General features: G+C 47.2%; 1 protein-coding gene across 5 annotated transcripts in view; it reads left to right on the top strand.

Moving 5' to 3' along the window:
- Positions 1-19,245, top strand: part of elmo1 (engulfment and cell motility 1 (ced-12 homolog, C. elegans)) — a 308,339-nt gene that overhangs the window by 242,091 nt on the left and 47,003 nt on the right. For all 5 annotated transcript variants that reach the window (XM_078415056.1, XM_078415031.1, XM_078415048.1 and 2 more), the window contains one exon: positions 14,579-14,742. In XM_078415056.1, coding sequence (XP_078271182.1) covers positions 14,579-14,742 — 164 coding nt within the window. The remainder of the gene's footprint in view (positions 1-14,578; positions 14,743-19,245) is intronic.

Genomic DNA, 19,245 nt, shown 5'->3' with positions numbered 1-19,245 from the left:
AAGATCGAAGCCAGCAACGATGATCAAGGAAAGGTGGAGCCCACATTGATCCATTGAACGCATAAATTAAGCATGCACATTTAAACAGGCATAAATTTGAGCATGTTATTTCAAAAGTACAGCGCGTAAATCAGGTTTTGATATTAATTAACCAAGCGCATTATGTCAAAAACATAAATCAAACACGTGTAAAACGTGTATTAGCTTGGACACCATCAACAAACAGCTCCTCTTTGATAACCTGACGTGCAGTTTTTGGATCAGCACAACATCTGAAAGCTGGCACTTCTGACAGTATGGCATTCCCCAAGTCCGTATAAATTTTGTGCTCAAGTCCCTGCAGTGAAAATAGAAGGCACTGCTTTGTGAACGAGAGGTTGCTGGTACTGTACCCAGCTGGCATTGGCCCTGGCATCCTGAAGCTGTTGTGAATTTCCTTGAGCATGTTTTTTTTAAATCCCAGCTGGCCCCTGTGTGGAAATCACCTTAAGATGATAAACAATGTGTAATCAAGCATGTTAGACAGCTGCTTAGAACTGCAGATCTGAATATCAGCCAGAGTTGTGCAGTGATTTGCCAATTCTCTTCACATTACATTATTTCCACATCGAGGATAACTTGATTTGAAGGATCTACACTTAGGGGCTGCACGGCGGCACAGCGGTGGAGTTGCTGTCTGACAGCGCCAGGGACCTGGGTTTGATCCTGACTACGGGTGTTTGTTTGTACGGAGTTTGTACGTTCTCCCCGTGATCTACATGAGTTTTCTCCGGGATCTCTGGTTTTCTCCCACACTCTAAAGACCTACAGGGGTTTGTAGGTTAATTGGCTTGGCATAGATGTAAGATAAGAAAATAACTGCAGATGCTGGTACAAATCGAAGGTATTTATTCACAAAGTGCTGGAGTAACTCAGCAGGTCGGGCAGCATCTCTCCCGAGATGCTGCCTGACCTGCTGAGTTACTCCAGCACTTTGTGAATGGCATAGATGTAAATTGTGTGGGGATCGCTGGTCGGCGCGGACTTGGTGGGCCAAGGGGCCTGTTTCCGCGCTGTATCGCTAAACAAAACAAAACAAAACTAAAAAGTGGCTGTGGAAATGTGCACGTCCTTCCCCCACCTTAGTCCTCTTCCTAATTTCACCGCTTGTATCCCTCCAATATCACCTCATCCCCAGCCAACAATGGACCATTGTGGGCTCCACCTTTCCTGAGTTATCGATGCAAGCTCTGATTTGTTCTGTGCCTTATCGTACCTCTAGTTTCCCATTCCCCTGACTCTCAGTCTGATGATTGACCCAAGCGTCACCCATTCCTTCTCTCCAGAGATGCTGCCTGTCCCGCTGAGTTACTCCTGCATTTTGTGTCTATCTTCGGTGCAAGCCAGCATCTCCAGTTCCTTCTGGTCATGTGCCGTTATGCTCACGTGTTGTCTATTTGCTGTTATTGGAATGAGTTGTTTATTGCAATAAACAAAAACAATTAATACCTATCTATTCATTCAGACAATAAACATACGCCAACTGAGTTAATACTTAAGTCCTGAGAGTAAACGCTATCCCCTTGAAGTGTAAAAGAACAGCGATAGAACAGTCTGAACAGCAGTCCCAGCCTGAAACGTCAGCTATCCTGGTCTCTCTCTATCTGTCTCTCCCTGTCTCTTTTAAATTCCAATCCTGCTCCATATCTCGTCATCAATAGACAATAGACAATAGACAATAGGTGCAGGAGTAGGCCATTCAGCCCTTCGAGCCAGCACCGCCATTCAATGCGATCATGGCTGATCACTCTCAATCAGTACCCCGTTCCTGCCTTCTCCCCATACCCCCTCACTCCGCTATCCTTAAGAGCTCTATCCAGCTCTCTCTTGAAAGCATCCAACGAACTGGCCTCCACTGCCTTCTGAGGCAGAGAATTCCACACCTTCACCACTCTCTGACTGAAAAAGTTCTTCCTCATCTCCGTTCTAAATGGCCTACCCCTTATTCTTAAACTGTGGCCCCTTGTTCTGGACTCCCCCAACATTGGGAACATGTTTCCTGCCTCTAATGTGTCCAATCCCCTAATTATCTTATATGTTTCAATAAGATCCCCCCTCATCCTTCTAAATTCCAGTGTATACAAGCCTAATTGCTCCAGCCTTTCAACATACGACAGTCCCGCCATTCCGGGAATTAACCTAGTGAACCTACGCTGCACGCCCTCAATAGCAAGAATATCCTTCCTCAAATTTGGAGACCAAAACTGCACACAGTACTCCAGGTGCGGTCTCACCAGGGCCCGGTTTAGAGATGCAGCATGGAAACAGGCCCTTTGGTCCACCCAATCCACGCCGATCACCCATTTACTCTAGTTCCAAAAAATCCAAAATCCAAATCCAAAATAGCTTTATTTGTCATTCGTTCCGAACGAGATTACTTAGCCAGCAGTACAAAAAACACAAGACACAACCCCAATACAAACATCCATCACAGTGACTCCAAACACCCCCACACTGTGATGGAGGCCAAAAACTTCCCCTCTCTCTTCCCCCATACCCCTCCCACGTACAGACAACTCAACCCCTACCGAGGCGACTGACCCGCACAGCCCCCGCAAGGAGATGGAAAGTCCACGCGGCCGAGCCGCACCGGGCGATGGAAAGTCCCGTGGCCGAGCCGCACCGGGCACTGTTCAGTCCCGCGGCCGCGCCGCACTGGGCGATGGAAGGCCCCGCGGCCGAGCCGCACCAGGCTCTGTTCAGTCCCGCGGCCGAGCCGCGCCGGACGATGGTAGTATAAGAAAATAACTGCGGATGCTGGTACAAATCGAAGGTATTTATTCACAAAATGCTGGAGTTACTCAGCAGATCAGGCAGCATCTCAGGAGAGAAGGAATGGGTGACGTTTCGGGTCGAGACCCTTCTTCTAGTTCTATGTTATCTCACTTCTGCACCCACTCCCTACACACTGGGGACAATTTACCGAGGCCGATTAACCTACAAGTGGGAGAAAACCAGAGCACCCGGAGGAAAGGCACGCGTGTTGCAGGGAGAAGGTGCAAACTTTGTACAGACAGTACCTGAACCCAGGATTGAACCTGGGTCTCTGGTGCTGTGGAGCAGCAGCTCTACCAGCTGCACCACGTTGCCACGATGTAAGTTCCTCGATGGAGCTGAAATTTAAGTTATTTAAAATAATACTAGATTGCACCTTTCTAATTGTAATTTAAGTCATCAAATTGGCAATTAAGTTTAAAGAAACATTTGTGCTTCCTCAGGATATCTGATCTCCATTATCACTGAGAAAGATAAGGCTTACACGACATGGGACTTGGGTGAGCCTGTGTTCTTTGTTAAACTGTCAGCTGAGGCCACCATACTGAGTCATCCTGTTAAGTGCATTAAAGATGTTACATGTTCAGTAACTTGCAGATGGTTACTGATGCCGGAGGCTATAATGAGCAGCTTCATGTACACAGAGATGGGGCTACTCACTATCCCGCGGTCTAGGCTTAAGCTCAGGGGTGACCGCGCTTTTGCGGTTGCAGCTCCGAGACTGTGGAACAGCATCCCTCTCCCCATCAGAACTGCCCCCTCCATCGACTCCTTTAAGTCCAGGCTCAAAACCTATTACTACTCCCTAGCGTTTGAGGGCCTCTGAGGGGGCGCTGTGAACTGTTTATGTATGTGCTGTTATGTTTGTGTGCCATTGTATGTTCGTTTCTTAGTACCTGAACTGATGTACAGCACTTTGGTCAACGTGGGTTGTTTTTAAATGTGCTGCACAAATAAAATTGACTTGACTAGATTCGACACGTTGATTAAATTGATTAAAAGATTCAGCGTGGAAGCAGGCTCTTTGGCCGAGCCAGTCCATACCGACCATCGGTCATCTGTTCACACTTGTACAATGTTATCCACTTTTGCATCCACTCCCCACACACAATACGGTAAACATTTACAGAGGGCCAATTAACCTGAAAACCCACACGTCTTTGGGATGTGGAAGGAATCCGGAGCACCCAGAGGAAACCCACGCGATTGTAGGGGGGAATGTACAAATTCATCACAGGCAGCACCCAGGGTCCGGATGGAACCCGGGTCTCCGGCGTTGTGAGGGGGCAACTCTGCCAGCTGCACCACTGGGCTGCATTGGATAATCAATTTGCTATTGAGGGCGTGCAGCGTAGGTTTACTAGGTTAATTCCCGGAATGGCGGGACTGTCATATGTTGAAAGACTGGAGCGACTAGGCTTGTATACACTGGAATTTAGAAGGATGAGAGGAGATCTTATCGAAACGTATAAGATTATTAAGGGGTTGGACACGTTAGAGGCAGGAAACATGTTCCCAATGTTGGGGGAGTCCAGAACAAGGGGCCACAGTTTAAGAATAAGGGGTAGGCCATTTAGAACTGAGATGAGGATAAACCTTTTCAGTCAGAGAGTTGTGAATCTGTGGAATTCTCTGCCTCAGAAGGCAGTGGAGGCCAATTCTCTGAATGCATTCAAGAGAGAGCTAGATAGAGCTCTTAAGGATAGCGGAGTCAGGGGGTACGGGGAGAAGGCAGGAACGGGGTACTGATTGAGAATGATCAGCCATGATCACATTGAATGGCGGTGCTGGCTCGAAGGGCCGAATGGCCTCCTCCTGCACCTATTGTCTATCAATTGTCCATTTTGAATCGCATAATAAGACAAATATCCAGCAGCCTGTACTCTTAACATCAACATGTCCTCAAAGCCACTCTTTGAAATCTACCTCTTAGTTTAATTTAGTTTGGAGATAGAGCATGGAAACAGGCCCTTCAGCCCACCGAGTCTATGCCGACCAGCATTATCCTACACACTAGGGACAATTTACAGAAGTCAATTAGCCTGCAAACCTGCACGTCCGGAGCACCTGGAGACAACCCACGGGTACACGGTGAGAACATGCAAACTCCGTACAGACAGCGCCTGTAGTCAGGATCGAAGCCAGGTCTCAGGTGCTGTCTGTACGGAAAGCAGCAAAACAGCAACTCTACTGCTGCGCCCCCTTGCCACGCCTTCACCTCTGTGATGAAGCTTTTGGTTACTAGATCTAACAGCTCCAGTTGTGTCCCAGTGTCAGACACGTGTGATGCTCAATTGCACACCAGTGTAACATGTTGAGATTTTTACAACATTGAAGGTGCTGTACAAATGCAAGTTGTTAGTTATCGTTGAGATTTTAATTCTATACATCCTCAGATGGAAGATTCAAACCTTATAAAATGGGCTTCTTATAAGAATTCTCTCACTTGGGGCTGATTTCCAGTTAAAAGATTTCTGAGGTTTTTCTTCCTTTACTACATTTGATTTGAATTTGCTTTATTGGAATTGTGCGTTCATGCATTGAAAAATGAAATTAAAAAAGCCTTCCATCGCCCGGCGCGGCTCGGCCGCTGGACTTAACATCGCCAGCGCGGCTCAGCCGCGGGACGTTTCAGTGCCCGGGACGGCTCGGCTGCGGGGCCTTCCATCCCCTTGCGGGGGCTGTGTGTGTCGGTCGCCTCGGTAAGGGTCGAGCTGCCTGTCCGTGGGCGCGGGGGGAAGAGAGTGGAAGTTTTGTTGCCTTCCATCACAGTGAGGGGGTGTTTGGAGTCACTGTGATGGATGTTTGTGTTGGGGTCGTGTGTCCTGTGTTCTTTTCTTTTTTGCTGTGTCTTGTGACTGCTGAAATTTCGTTCGGTATTTATACCGAATGACAATAAAGTTCTGTTATACTGTTATGTTATTGCGTTGGTTAAATTGTGTAATTGAAAATTTCCATTTAGATCAGTAAATTAATTTGAGGTAACAGGACTAGAATGTAATTGAAGCAGGTTTATTTGGCTGGGAACCTGAAGACACCAATCTTTATTCTGGGTTGTGGACCTTGGCGAATGTGCAATGTAAGAGCAAATCTACAGTGCGGGGGTGGCTGGTTAAGAGGATGGGGGAGGGGAACAGTGCTGAACTGGTCGTGGCTGTCCCTCGAGGTCGAGCATGATGGTCTACGTTCCGTTGTATTCACCGTTTCCGCCGAAAGTCTTAAGTGAAGTTTTGTGCTGCTTACAGAACGAAGACGCCTGTGCGTGTGTTTGTTTAACGTGTACTTGATGTTGCACTCCAACAAGCACATGGTCCTTCACAAATCAATCAACTAATTCCAATGGCATGGGAACCAGTTCATTGGCTATATTTAAGAGGGAGTTAGATGTGGCCCTTATGGCTAAAGGGATCAGGGGGTATGGAGAGAAGGCAGATACAGGTTACTGAGCTGGATGATCAGCCATGATCATATTGAATGGCGGTGCAGGCTCGAAGGGCCGAATGGCCTACTCCTGCACCTATTTTCTATGTTTCTAAGACGATTGGAGCTGATAGATCTGTTGCAGCCTTCATCCACCTTCACAGCCGTTGAGTTCAAGATAACTTTGTCCGCCTGGTCCACCGTTGAGGTGTTGTAGGTTGGATTGTCCTTAGTCTGGACCCTCATCCTCGACCTTACCGCCATGGGTGGCCCCACCAGAAGCTAGTGCTTCCGACGGCATCACTCTCGGAATCATGGGGGCACGCAAGCCTCTTCACCCCAACAAGGTGCACGATCTGAAGAGGAGTGCTGAACTACTATCTACCTCTTAAATGTCCCTCGGACTATCCTTGACCGGACTTTGCTGGCTTTACCTTGCACTAAACATTATTCCCTTATCATGTGTCTGTACACTGTAAATGGATCGAATGTAATCATGTGGTAGACACAAAATGCTGGAGTAACTCAGCCGGGACAGGCAGCATCTCTGGAGAGAAGGAATGGGTGACGTTTCTGTTCTTCAGAGATTGTAATCATGTATTGTCTTTCTGCCGACTGGTTAGTACGCAACGAAAAGCTTTTCACTGTACCTCGGTACACTTGACAATAAACTAAACTCAACTGAACTAAGAAGATCTCTGTGCAAAATGCCATTGACATTTGATGTTGTAATAGTGATGCCCTAAGACACGAAAGGAGATGTCAGGACATGTCACGTGTGGTGGCGCCTAACGGCTGCGGCTCTCTGGCAGTCTGTTAGTCTTTTTTTCTTTTTTTTGTTTGTGTCGGTGTTGGGATGGTTTTTGTTTCTCGGCCGCGGGGCCTTCCATCGCCCGCGGGGCCTTCCATCGCCCGCGGGGCCTTCCATCGCCCGGCGCGTCTCGACCGCTGGACTTAACATCGCAGGCGCGGCTCGGCTGCGGGACCTAACAGTGCCCGGCGCGGCTCGGCCGCGGGGCCTTCCATCGCCCGGTACGGCCGCGGGACGGTTCAGCTCCTGGTGCGGCTCGGCCGCGGGGCCTTCCATCGCCCGGTGCGGCTCGGCCGCGGAACGGTTCAGCGCCCGGATGCGGCCGCGGGGCCTACCATCGCCCGGCGCGGCTCGGCTGCGGGACTTAACATCGCCGGCGCGGCTCAGCCGCGGGACGTTTCAGTGCCCGGTGCGGCTCGGCCGCGGGACTTAGCAGCGGCCGCGGGGCCTTCCATCGCGCGGCTTGGCTGCTGGACTTAACATCGCCAGCGCGGCTCGGCCGCGGGACGTTTCGGTGCCTGGTGTGGCTCGGCCGCGGGGCCTTCCATCCCCTTGCGGGGGCTGTGCGTGTCGGTCGCCTCGGTAGGGGTCGAGCTGCCTGTCCGTGGGTGCGGGGGGAAGAGAGTGGAAGTTTTGTTGCCTTCCATCACAGTGAGGGGGTGTTTGGAGTCACTGTGATGGATGTTTGTGTTGGGGTCGTGTGTCCTGTGTTCTTTTCTTTTTTGCTGTGTCTTGTGACTGCTGAAATTTCGTTCGGTATTTATACCGAATGACAATAAAGTTCTGTTATGTTATGATGTCAGAGCTACAGGTACTATCGCAATGTTTAAGAAACATGTAGACAGGTACATGGATAGGACAAGTCAGAGTCACAAGGTCATAAGTGATAGGAGTAGAACTAGGCCATTTGGACCATCAAGTCTACTTCGCCATTCAATCATGCCTGATCTACCTGTATCTCTCCCCCTAACCCCATTCTCCTGCCTTCTCCCCAAAACTCTGACACCTGTACTAACCAAAGATCTATCTATCTCTGCCTTAAAAATATCCACTGACTTGGCCTTTACAATCTTCTGTGGCAAACAATTCCACACATTCACCACCCTCTGACAAAAGAAATTTCTCCTCATCTCCTTCCTAAAAGAACGTCCTTTAAATTCTGAGGCTATGGCCTCTTTGTCCTAGAAACTCCCTCTAGTGGAAACAACCTCTCCACATCCACTTTATCCAAGCCTTTCACTATTCTGTATGTTTAAATGAGGTCCCCCCTCATTCTTCTATACTCTAGTGAGTACAGGCCCATTACCGTCAAACGCTCAACATGGGTTAACCCACTCATTCCTGGAATCATTCTTGTAAACCTCCTCTGGACCATCTCCAGAACCAGCACATCCTTCCTCAGATATGGTGCACAAAATTGCTCACAATATTCCAAATGCAGCCTTACCAGCACCTTATAGAGCCTCAGCATTACATCCCTGTTTTTGTATACAAGCCCTCTTGAAATAAATGCTAGCATTGAGTTTGCTTTCTGTACTACTGATTCGACTTACAGTTTAACTTTTTGGGACCAGCACACCCAAGTCCCTTTGCACCTCCAATTTCTGGATTCTCTCCCCATTTAGAAAATAGTCCATGCCTTTATTCCTGCTACCAAAATGTATGACTCCACATTTTGCTACACTGTATTCCTTCTGCCACTTCTCTGCCCACTCTTCCAGGTTTAGAGGGATATGGGCCAAAAGCTGGCTGGTGGGACCAACGGGGTATGTTGGTCGGCGTCAGCAAGTTGGGCCGAAGGGCCTATTTCTACATTGTATGACTCAATGACACTGACCAATTGCCTGGTCAGGTGCTTGAATTCAAGGAGTATCTTTAAGGAGGAAATTTGGAAGAGAATTCCAGAGATTTTGGCTCAGGCAGCAAGCACACTGTCACTGGGGCAATTAAACTCCAGAATACATTAAGGGCGGCACGGTGGAATAACTGCAAGAGCCAGCAACCTGGGTATAATCCTGTGTTGAGTTTGCTTGTTCTCCCTTTGATCATGTAGATTCTCTCCGGGTACTCCAGTTTTGATAGTGGGATAACATGGAATTAGTGTGAATGGTGATTGATGGTTACCCTTGGCTCAAGTCGGCCATAGGGCTTTTTAGCATGGTGTATCTCTAAAGAAATAAATAAACACTTCCTGTTTGGGTTTGTGGTGCGATCAGATTTCTGACCGTGTCATAAATTCTAGGAGCAGAATTAGGCCATTTGGCCCATCAAGTCTACTCCGCCATTCAATCGTGGCTGGTCTATCTTTCCCTCTCAACCCAATTCTCCTGCCTTCTCCCCATACCCCCTGACACCCGTACTGATCTACATTCTGTAGGGACAGCAGATGTCGAAAGTGGTCTGAGTGTTTTCAAGAGAGTTAGATTTAGCTCTTAGGACTAAAGGAATCAAGGGATATGGGGAAAAAGCAGGAATGGGGTACTGTTGATCAGTCATGATCAGATTGAATGGTGGTGCTGACTCGAAGGGCCGAATGGCCTACTCCTGCACCTATTTTCTATCATGTCACAAGTGGACAATTTGTTAGTGGCATTTATTCATTAACGCTCTCCACTATCTATGCTACTATCAATGAAGGGTCAGAAGGACTGGAGAAGGAAAATTGCTCAGGAAGGAACTGCAGATACTGGTTTAAACCGAAGATAGACACAAACTGCGGGAGTAATTCAGCAGGCCAGGCAGCATCTCTGGAGAATAGGAATGGGTGACATTTCAGGTGAAGAAGGGTGTCGACCCGAAACGTCACCCGTTCCTTCTCTCGAGAGATGCTGCCTGTCCCGCTGAGTTACTCCAGCATTTTTTGTCTACCTAAGGAAAATTGCATGTCGTGTGCAAAGTACAAAAGGGCCTTTGTTTACAAATGATTTATGTGCTTTGCGACTGCGGCATTGGACAGGAGACTGGTGATTGACCCAGGGAGCTCGAATACACACCCCATCGTCCCAGGAGAGAGATGAAGAGCGAGCGAGACTGGGCAGAGGGGCTCTGACTGTTATAGAGTCATTGGAAACAAATCTCACAGTAACGCACTATTGGGAACAAGACAGGCCTTTCAATTTAATAACAAAACTGACATTTGAGAAATAATAAAGGAAATAAAAATTAAATAAATAAAGCTTAAAAAAAAAAAAAAAGATAAATAATACTGCTCCCAGTGCACTGATGTGTTCTCAAGCATTAAGGTAAAATCTTTGTGAAATTCTTGGTTGTAGAAATGGCATCTTTAGTTTTAGAGATAAACAGGCCCTATAGCCTACTGAGACCACGCCAACCATTAATGGATCAAGACGGACACAAAAAGCTGGAGTAACTCAGCGGGTCAGGCAGCATCTCTGGAGAAAAGGAATAGGTGACGTTTTGGGTTGAGACGGGTCTGAAAAATGGTCTCGACCCGAAAAGCCGCCTATTCCTTTTCTCCAGAGATGCTGCCTGACCCGCTGAGTTACTCCAGCCTTTTGAGTCTGTCTTCGATTTCAACCGGCATCTGCAGTTCCTCCCATCCCCACCAACTATTTCACACTAAGTTCTATGTTACCCCCACTTGCTCATCCACTCCCTACACACTAGGCGGAATTTATAGCGGCCACTTAACCTACAAACCCGCACGTCTTTATGATGTGGGAGGAAACCCATGTGGTCACAGCGACAACGTGCTCTGGGCAGTTCCTCAGGATCATGGAGCACCATGCAGCTCTGAGTTGGATGAGGCGGCACGGTAGCGCAGCGGTAGAGTTGCTGCTTTACAGCGAATGCAGCGCCGGAGACTCAGGTTCGATCCTGACTACGGGTGCTGCACTGTAAGGAGTTTGCACGTTCTCCCCGTGACCTGCGTGGGTTTTCTCCGAGATCTTCAGTTTCCTCCCACACTCCAAAGACGTACAGGTATGTAGGTTAATTGGCTGGGTAAATGTAAAAATTGTCCCTAGTGTGTGTAGGATAGTGTTAATGTACGGGGATCGCTGGGCGGCACGGACTTGGAGGGCCGAAAAGGCCTGTTTCCGGCTGTATATATATGATATGATATGATATGAGGCATCGTGCATTAAATTTAATTCAGCAAATTTCACGATGATGCACAGTTTGAGGAGTATGTCACAAGTATATTTAGAGCTGAGGGCATTTTGGTGTATTTTTATGGAGTACCTGGACACAAACACCTAACCCTCCCCCACTTTATCTGTTATCAGTTTCATAAGTTATAGTTTGCGATAGTTGGTTTCCTAACCAGGGATAAATACCTGAAGACAGACTCTGAAGAAGGGTCTCGACCCAAAACGTCACCTATTCCTTTACTCCAGAGATGCTGTCTGACCCGCTGAGTTACTCCAGCATTTGGTGAATAAATACCTTCGATTTGTACCAGCACCTGCAGTTATTTTCTTACAATATCCTATGCAGCGTAGTCCAAACCTGTGTAAACAACAAAAAGGTTGAAATGTATTGTGCTACCTAATGGCTGTTTGTGGGATGAGGAGCCATCTATTTTCTAGTTTTCTTCCCTGAATGCGCTCTAGTAATTGCTACTGAAAAGAGGTTTGGCCTTGAATGTTAACAATCACTGGTATTTGAACAGCACCTTGAACCAAGGGTATTTGTTCATGAGGGAGAAAGTGGAACTGGTGCTAAGCTAATGGTTTTGATGATAACTTGGTTTGTACTTTCGGAAGATTGCCAGCCCATAACCTTCAACGGAATATTCAGGCTGCTTCTACTAATGTTGACCCCTTGCGCCTTCTCAGTTCCCATGATAAGAATCAAAGGAGAGCAGTGGGTGATTGTGATTATCAACATCCAATGTCAATAGTGTTGGAGGTAGTTAGTCAAGATCTCCGTGCAAGATGCACTGTCAAAAGAGCATTGACGTCAGGTTTAGGTTTGTCAGTGTCACGTGGGCCGAGGTGCAGTGAAAAGCTTTGTTTTTCATATCATATCATATCATATATATACAGCCGGAAACAGGCCTTTTCGGCCCACCAAGTCCGTGCCGCCCAGCGATCCCCGTACATTAACACTATCCTACACCCACTAGGGACAATTTTTACATTTACCCAGCCAATTAACCTACATACCTGTACGTCTTTGGAGTGTGGGAGGAAACCGAAGATCTCGGAGAAAACCCACGCAGGTCACGGGGAGAACGTACAAACTCCTTACAGTGCAGCACCCGTAGTCAGGATCGAACCTGAGTCTCCGGCGCTGCATTCGCTGTAAAGCAGCAACTCTACCGCTGCGCTACCGTGCCGCTCATGCGATCTTTAGCAAAACAGATAATACTGCACAAAAAATACAACCGAGCCAAACACAAGTACAAATGTAGAGTGAAGAGACAGATACCAGAGTGCGGAATGTAGTTCTCAGCATTGTGGCAGACCAATTCCAGAGAAAGACTGCAATGACTGTAGGTTGGAGAGAAGGGACTATACTCCAGCATTTGGAAGTCTTGATAACAGAGAGGAAGAAGGTGTTCCTGAATCTGGTGGTACGTTCTTTCAAGCTTCTGTATCTCCTGCCCGATTGTAATGGGGAGAAGAAGGAGCAACCAGTTCTTTGGTTACGTTGGCTGCCTTCCCGGGGCAGCGAGTAGTGTAGATGGAGTCAGTGCTGCGGGAGTCCGGTCGGTCTATGTGATGGACTGGGCTACCTCCACAATTCTCTGCAATTTATCATATCATATCATATCATATATATACAGCCGGAAACAGGCCTTTTCGGCCCTCCAAGTCCGTGCCGCCCAGTGACCCCCTGCACATTAACACTATCCTACACCCACTAGGGACAATTTTTACATTTACCCAGCCAATTAACCTACATACCTTGGGGTCTTGGGCGGAACGTGCCCAAACCAAGCTGTGATGCAGCCCGACAGTATGCTTTATGTGATGCACCTGTAGAGGTTTGTAGGAGTCGTTAAAGACATGCCGAATTTCCCCAGTCTCCTGAGGGCTTACAGACTTTGGTGTGCATTTTTAGCTGTTGCTTCAGCGCATTGAAAAGGCGTACGAACAGATATTCCAAATGTTACAGTTTAAACAGTAGGTCCAGCACAGTGGTAGATATAAAACTGCAATCTATTGGAGGTATTGAGATCTCTTAGGAATTACTGTCAAATTTATTGGAAGGGCATCATTTTGGGCATCAGGACCCAGAACAAGAACAGAGACACTTGTAATATAGCGACCTCAAAGTGGACAATACCAACAATATATTGTCATAGTGTCTGTCATGGGCCTCCTCCATTGTCATAGTGTGACCATTCTGTCATGGGCCTCCTCCATTGTCAGAGTGAGGCCCAGCGCAAATTGGAGGAACAGCATCTCATATTTCGCTTGGGCAGCTTACACCCCAGCGGTATGAACATTGACTTCTCTAACTTCAGATAGTTCTTCTTTCCCTCTCTATCACCTCCCCCTTCACAGTTCTCCCACTAGTCTTCCTGTCTCCTACTACATCCTATCTTTGTCCTGCCCCCTCCCCTGACATCAGTCTGAAGAAGGGGTCTCGACCCGAAACGTCACCCATTCCTTCTCTCCTGAGATGCGGCCTGACTCGCTGAGTTACTCCAGCACTTGGTGTCTATATAAATTGCATGTGTTCATAGCTATAGTGCTTGTCGGGCGGCACGGTGGTGCAGTGGTTGAGTTGCTGCCTTGTAGTGCCAGAGACCCGGGTTCGATCCTAACTGTGGCTGCTGTCTCTATGGCGTTTGTGCGTTCTCCCCGTGACCTGTATAGGTTTTCCCCAGGTGCTCTGGTTTCCAAAGACCAACAGATTTGCAGGCTAAAAGGCTTGGTGAAATTGTAAATTGTCTCTCGTGTGTGTTGGATAGTGTTAGTATGCGGGGATCGCTGGTCGGCATGGACTCAGTGCGCCCTGAAGGGCCTGTTTCCACAATGTCTATATACTATAAAACTCTAAAACTCTTTGTTTGTTTGTTTGTTCCTGAACTACAGCCAAAACGGTACACGATAGCGCGACAATTTTAGGCCCACCTTACTCACCGTCGTCCCTTTGGTGCTAATGGAAAAAGTTTCATTGAAATCGGTGTTATATTTTTAAAGTTATTCACATTTTAAAGTTTAAATCTATCTCCTAGGGAGGGAGGGAGGATAAGGGGGTTGAGGGGGATTGTGTGGGAGGGGAGGGAGGAGGGAGGGAGGAGGAAGTGGGAGGAGAGGGTGCTGCACCAATGCAGGAGAGGTTTGGGCCCAACGGGTCCACTTGGTCTAGTCTAAAACTAAAACTAATGTCCTCTTTGAGAGCACAGTCTATTCTGTAGAGTGAATTCTTCTAACTGCAAAGGTAGCAGCTGAGGGTTCCAGCAACTCGGAATCTCTGACACTTTGTTGGAAACTTCAAGCTAGCAAATTGCTGCTGGATGGAATAGCTGATAGTGGTGGTGAGTGGAAAGAAGTCAACTGTAGATCGGTTGGTGAAAAGTTTCATGGGGGTTTTTAATGTTGCCTTTCTCCTCAGGTGATGCAAGTTGTAAAGGAGCAGATAATGAGAGCACTGACCAGCAACCCTAACTCACTGGACCAGTTCAAGAGCAAACTACAGAACCTGAGTTACACAGAGATCCTGAAGATCCGACAGTCGGAAAGGATGAAGCAGGAGGACATCCAATCTCGCCCAATCCTGTAAGCATCCAACACTTCCTCGCCTTTACCAGTTTTGTGCAGTTTTTGATTTAGTTTAGTTTAGCGATACGGCGCGGAAACAGGTCCTTCGGCCCACCAAGAACGCGCCGCCCAGCGATCCCCGCATATTAACACTATCCTACACACACACACTGGGTCCAATTTTTAACATTTTTTTTATACCAAGCCAATTTAACCTGCAAACCTGTACGTCTTTGGAGTGTGGGAGGAAGCCGAAGATCTCAGAAAAAACCCCACACAGGTCACGGAGAGAACGTACAAACTCCGTACAGACAGCACCGGTAGTTGGGACCGAGCCCGGTGTCTCTGGTGCTGCAAGCGCTGTAAGGCAACAACTCTACCCCTGCACCACTGTGTTGACTTGGTGTATTCCTCAGATTAAGGATCCAATTGACATTTTTGACGTAAGTCTTAAGGTCATAAGTGAGTGGCGCAGAATTAGGCCATTTGGCCCATTAAGTCTATTCCATCATTCAATCATGGCTGATCTATCTCTCTCTCCTAACCACATTCTCCTGCCTTCTCCCCATAACCCCTGACACCCGCACTAATCAAGAATCTATCTATCCCTGCCTTAAAAATATCCATTGACTTGGCCTCCACAGCCTTCTGTGGCAAAGAATTCCACAGATTCACCACCCTCTGACTAAAGAAATTACTCCTCATCTCCTTCTTAAAGGGACGTCCTTTAATTCTGAGGCTATGACCTCTAGTCCTAGACGCTCCCACCAGTGGAAACATGATGGAGGAATGTAGGAAAATTATTTTCTCTGGCAGTGGAGGAAATCTAAAGCCACAGGGCATTGTCTGAAAAGTAGGTCTGGACTATGTGGAGTGAAAATAGGAAGCACTGTTGTGGAGTGAAACGAGAAAACATTGTTTCAACACACAAGTTTACAAAGCTGGGTGGTAGTGTGAGCTGTGAGGAAGATGCTATGAGGTTGCAGGGTGACTTGGACAGGTTGTGTGAGTGGGCGGATACATGGCAAATGCAGTTTAATGTGGATAAGTGTGAGGATATCCACTTTGGTGGTAAGAATAAGAAGGCAGATTATTATCCGAATGGTGTCAAGTTAGGAAAAGGGGACGTACAACGAGATCTGGATGTCCTAGTGCATCAGTCACTGAAAGGAAGCATGCAGGTACAGCAGGCAGTGAAGAAAGCCAATGGAATGTTGGCCTTCATAACAAGAGGAGTTGAGTATAGGAGCAAAGAGGTCCTTCTGTAGTTGTACAGGGCCCTAGTGAGACTGCACCTGGAGTACTGTGTGCAGTTTTGGTCTCCAAATTTGAGGAAGGATATTCTTGCTATTGAGGGCGTGCAGCGTAGGTTTACTAGGTTAATTTCCGGAATGGCGGGACTGTCATATGTTGAAAGACTGGAGCGGCTAGGCTTGTATACACTTGAATTTAGAAGGATGAGAGGGGATCTTATCGAAACATATAAGATTATTAAGGGGTTGGGCACGTTAGAGGCAGGAAACATGTTCCCAATGTTGGGGGAGTCCAGAACCAGGGGCCACAGTATAAGAATAAGGGGTAGGCCATTTAGAACGGAGATGAGGAAAAACTTTTTCAGTCAGAGAGTTGTAAATCTGTGGAATTCTCTGCCTCAGAAGGCAGTGGAGGCCAATTCTCTGAATGCATTCAAGAGAGAGCTAGATAGAGCTCTTAAGGATAGCGGAGTCAGGGGGTATGGGGAGGATGCAGGAACGGGCTACTGATTGAGAATGATCAGCCATGATCACATTGAATGGTGATGCTGGCTCGAAGGGCCGAATGGCCTCCTTCTGCACCTATCGTCTATTGTCTAAATTTGGACCTCTATTTGCAGCACTTTTGGGGGATTATTTGAGATGTTCAAAACTGAGATCAATGGATTTTTTTTTTGTTGGGTAAGGTTATCAAAGGTCTAGACATACCAATGGAATTGGAGGTACAGATTAGTTTAGGTTAGAGCTCTACCACTGCGCCACTGTGCCGCCCTTTTAAAGAGAAGATCTAGTATCGGCATTAATGACAACACAAACACTGGAGTGAGTAAAGACCCATACGTTTCAGGTTGGGTCCTGAAACATCGCCTATCCATGTTCTCCAGAGATGCTGCCTGACCTGCTGAGTTACTCCAGTACTTTATGTCTTTTTTGTAACCCAGCATCTGCAGCTCCTTGTGTCTACAAGTGTCCATATGTTTGACCCGTGGCTGTCAAAGAAGGCAACAGGCATCCTTAATCATCAGACATAGAGATGATTCGACACCCACAACAAGGTTGTTGACGCCTCATTTTAGGGGGATGTTAAGGGCAGATAATAAATTTAGGTCTTGCCCATGAATGAAGGTCAACAACAAGATCCAAACACCCAAATTGCACCTCAGCATGTGTTACGGGCTACTTGAGCACGAGGGGCAGCACATCCCTTTCCTACATCGAAATGTGAAAACTTTCCAGTAAGTTGATCATTTCTTCCCCCAGCCCTCTTCTTTACTAATCCGCCCGCCCGACAAAATAAGGCCAATTATGGCTCAGCTGCCGCCACCATTACAGGAAGTGGATCAAACATAGGGAGAAATGAAAACGAGATTAGCCGAGGACTATTGTAAACGGTGCTGGATGGTCAAGTGAGGGTTTCGTGGGTCGAAGGAGCCATTTCCTTGCTGTGTGACTAAGACATGGACAATAGTCTGAGTCCCCTTCGAGTAGACACTGCAGTCGAATACTAACACATAGAAACATAGAAAATAGGTGGAGGAGTAGGCCATTCGGCCCTTCGAGCCTGTACGCACCGCCATTCAATATGATCATGGCTGATCATCCAACTCAGTATCCTGTACCTGCCTTCTCTCCATACCCCCTGATCCCTTTAGCCACAAGGGCCACATCTAACTCCCTCTTAAATATAGCCAATGAACTGGCCTCAACTACCTTCTGTGGCAGGGAATTCCACAGATTCACCACTCTGTGTGAAAAAAAACTTTCTCATCTCGGTCCTAAAAGACTTCCCCCTTATCCTTAAACTGTGACCCCTTGTTCTAGACTTCCCCAACATCGGGAACAATCTTCCTGCATCTAGCCTGTCCAACCCCTTAAGAATTTTGTAAGTGTCTATAAGATCCCCCCCTCAATCTTCTAAATTCCAGCGAGTTTCAGGGGTCATTGCTTTCAGGTAAGCTGGACATGGAACATTGAACAGTACAACACAGGAAAGATTGAAAAGACACTGGAGTTTAGAAGGATAAGAGGGGGTCTTATAGAAACATATAAAATTATAAAAATGCTGGACAAGCTAGATGCAGGAACAATGTTCCCAATGTTGGGCGAGTCCAGAACCAGGGGCCACAGTCTTAGAATAAAGGGGAGGCCATTTAAAACTGAGGTGAGAAAAAACATTTTCACCCAGAGAGTTGTGAATTTGAGGAATTCTCTGCCACAGAGGGCAGTGGAAGCCAAATTGCTGGATGGATTTAATAGAGAGTTAGATAGAGCTCTAGGGGCTAGTGGAATCAAGGGATATGGGGAGAAGGCAGGCACGGGGTATTGATTGGGGACGATCAGCCATGATCACAATGAATGGCGATGCTCGTTCGAAGGGCCGAATGTCCTCCTCCTGCAACTATTTTCTATGTTTCTACCAGATCGGGCCGCATAGCTCACAATGTCTGTGTGGAATAGATCCCCCCTCAGTCTTCTAAATTCCAGCGAGTATAAGCCTAGTCTATCCAGTCTTTCTTCATATGAAAGTCCTGCCATCCCAGGGATCAGTCTGGTGAACCTTCTCTGTACTCCCTCTAAGGCTAGAATGTCTTTCCTCAGATTAGGAGACCAAAACTGTACACAATACTCCAGGTGCGGTCTCACCAAGGCCCTGTACAACTGCAGCAGAACCTCCCTGCTCCTACACTCAAATCCTCTTGCTATGAATGCTAACATACCATTCGCTTTCTTCAAAGCTGCATCAAGACTCCAAACGGTGGGAAAATTGCTTTCATGTGCAATGTGATTGTTGCGTGTGTGGGGACTGCTTGTCAGGCTGGAGGTGGCAATTGCATTAGCGACCTGCCTTATTGTGTGGATGTGAAAATTCCACCGCACTGTTATCACGAGGATAACAGTGATAAGCGAGGATAACTATCACAAGGGAGATAGCTGAAGAGCGAGATCAAAACCACTACAAAACATATTCAAAAACATTGTCTAAAATATATTTACCACCCCGGGGAAAGCTAGTTCTGTGCAACGTTTTGTTTGCAAATATGTTCAAATGAGCACATAATTTATTTCCAAATTAAGTTAGGGCGGTCACAGTGGCGCATCGGTAGAGTTGCTGCCTGACAGCGAATGCAGCGCCCGGAGACACGACTTCGATCCCGTCTACCTGCGTGGGTTTTCTCCGAGATCTTCGGTTTCCTCCCACACTCCAAAGACGTACGGGTTTGTAGGTTAATTGGCTTGGTAAAATGTAAAGAAATTGTCCCTAGTGGAT

The sequence above is a fragment of the Rhinoraja longicauda genome, chromosome 2, assembly GCF_053455715.1.
Source record: "Rhinoraja longicauda isolate Sanriku21f chromosome 2, sRhiLon1.1, whole genome shotgun sequence".
Taxonomy (NCBI): Eukaryota; Metazoa; Chordata; class Chondrichthyes; order Rajiformes; family Arhynchobatidae; genus Rhinoraja; species Rhinoraja longicauda.
This window is presented reverse-complemented; position numbering and strand designations above follow the sequence as displayed.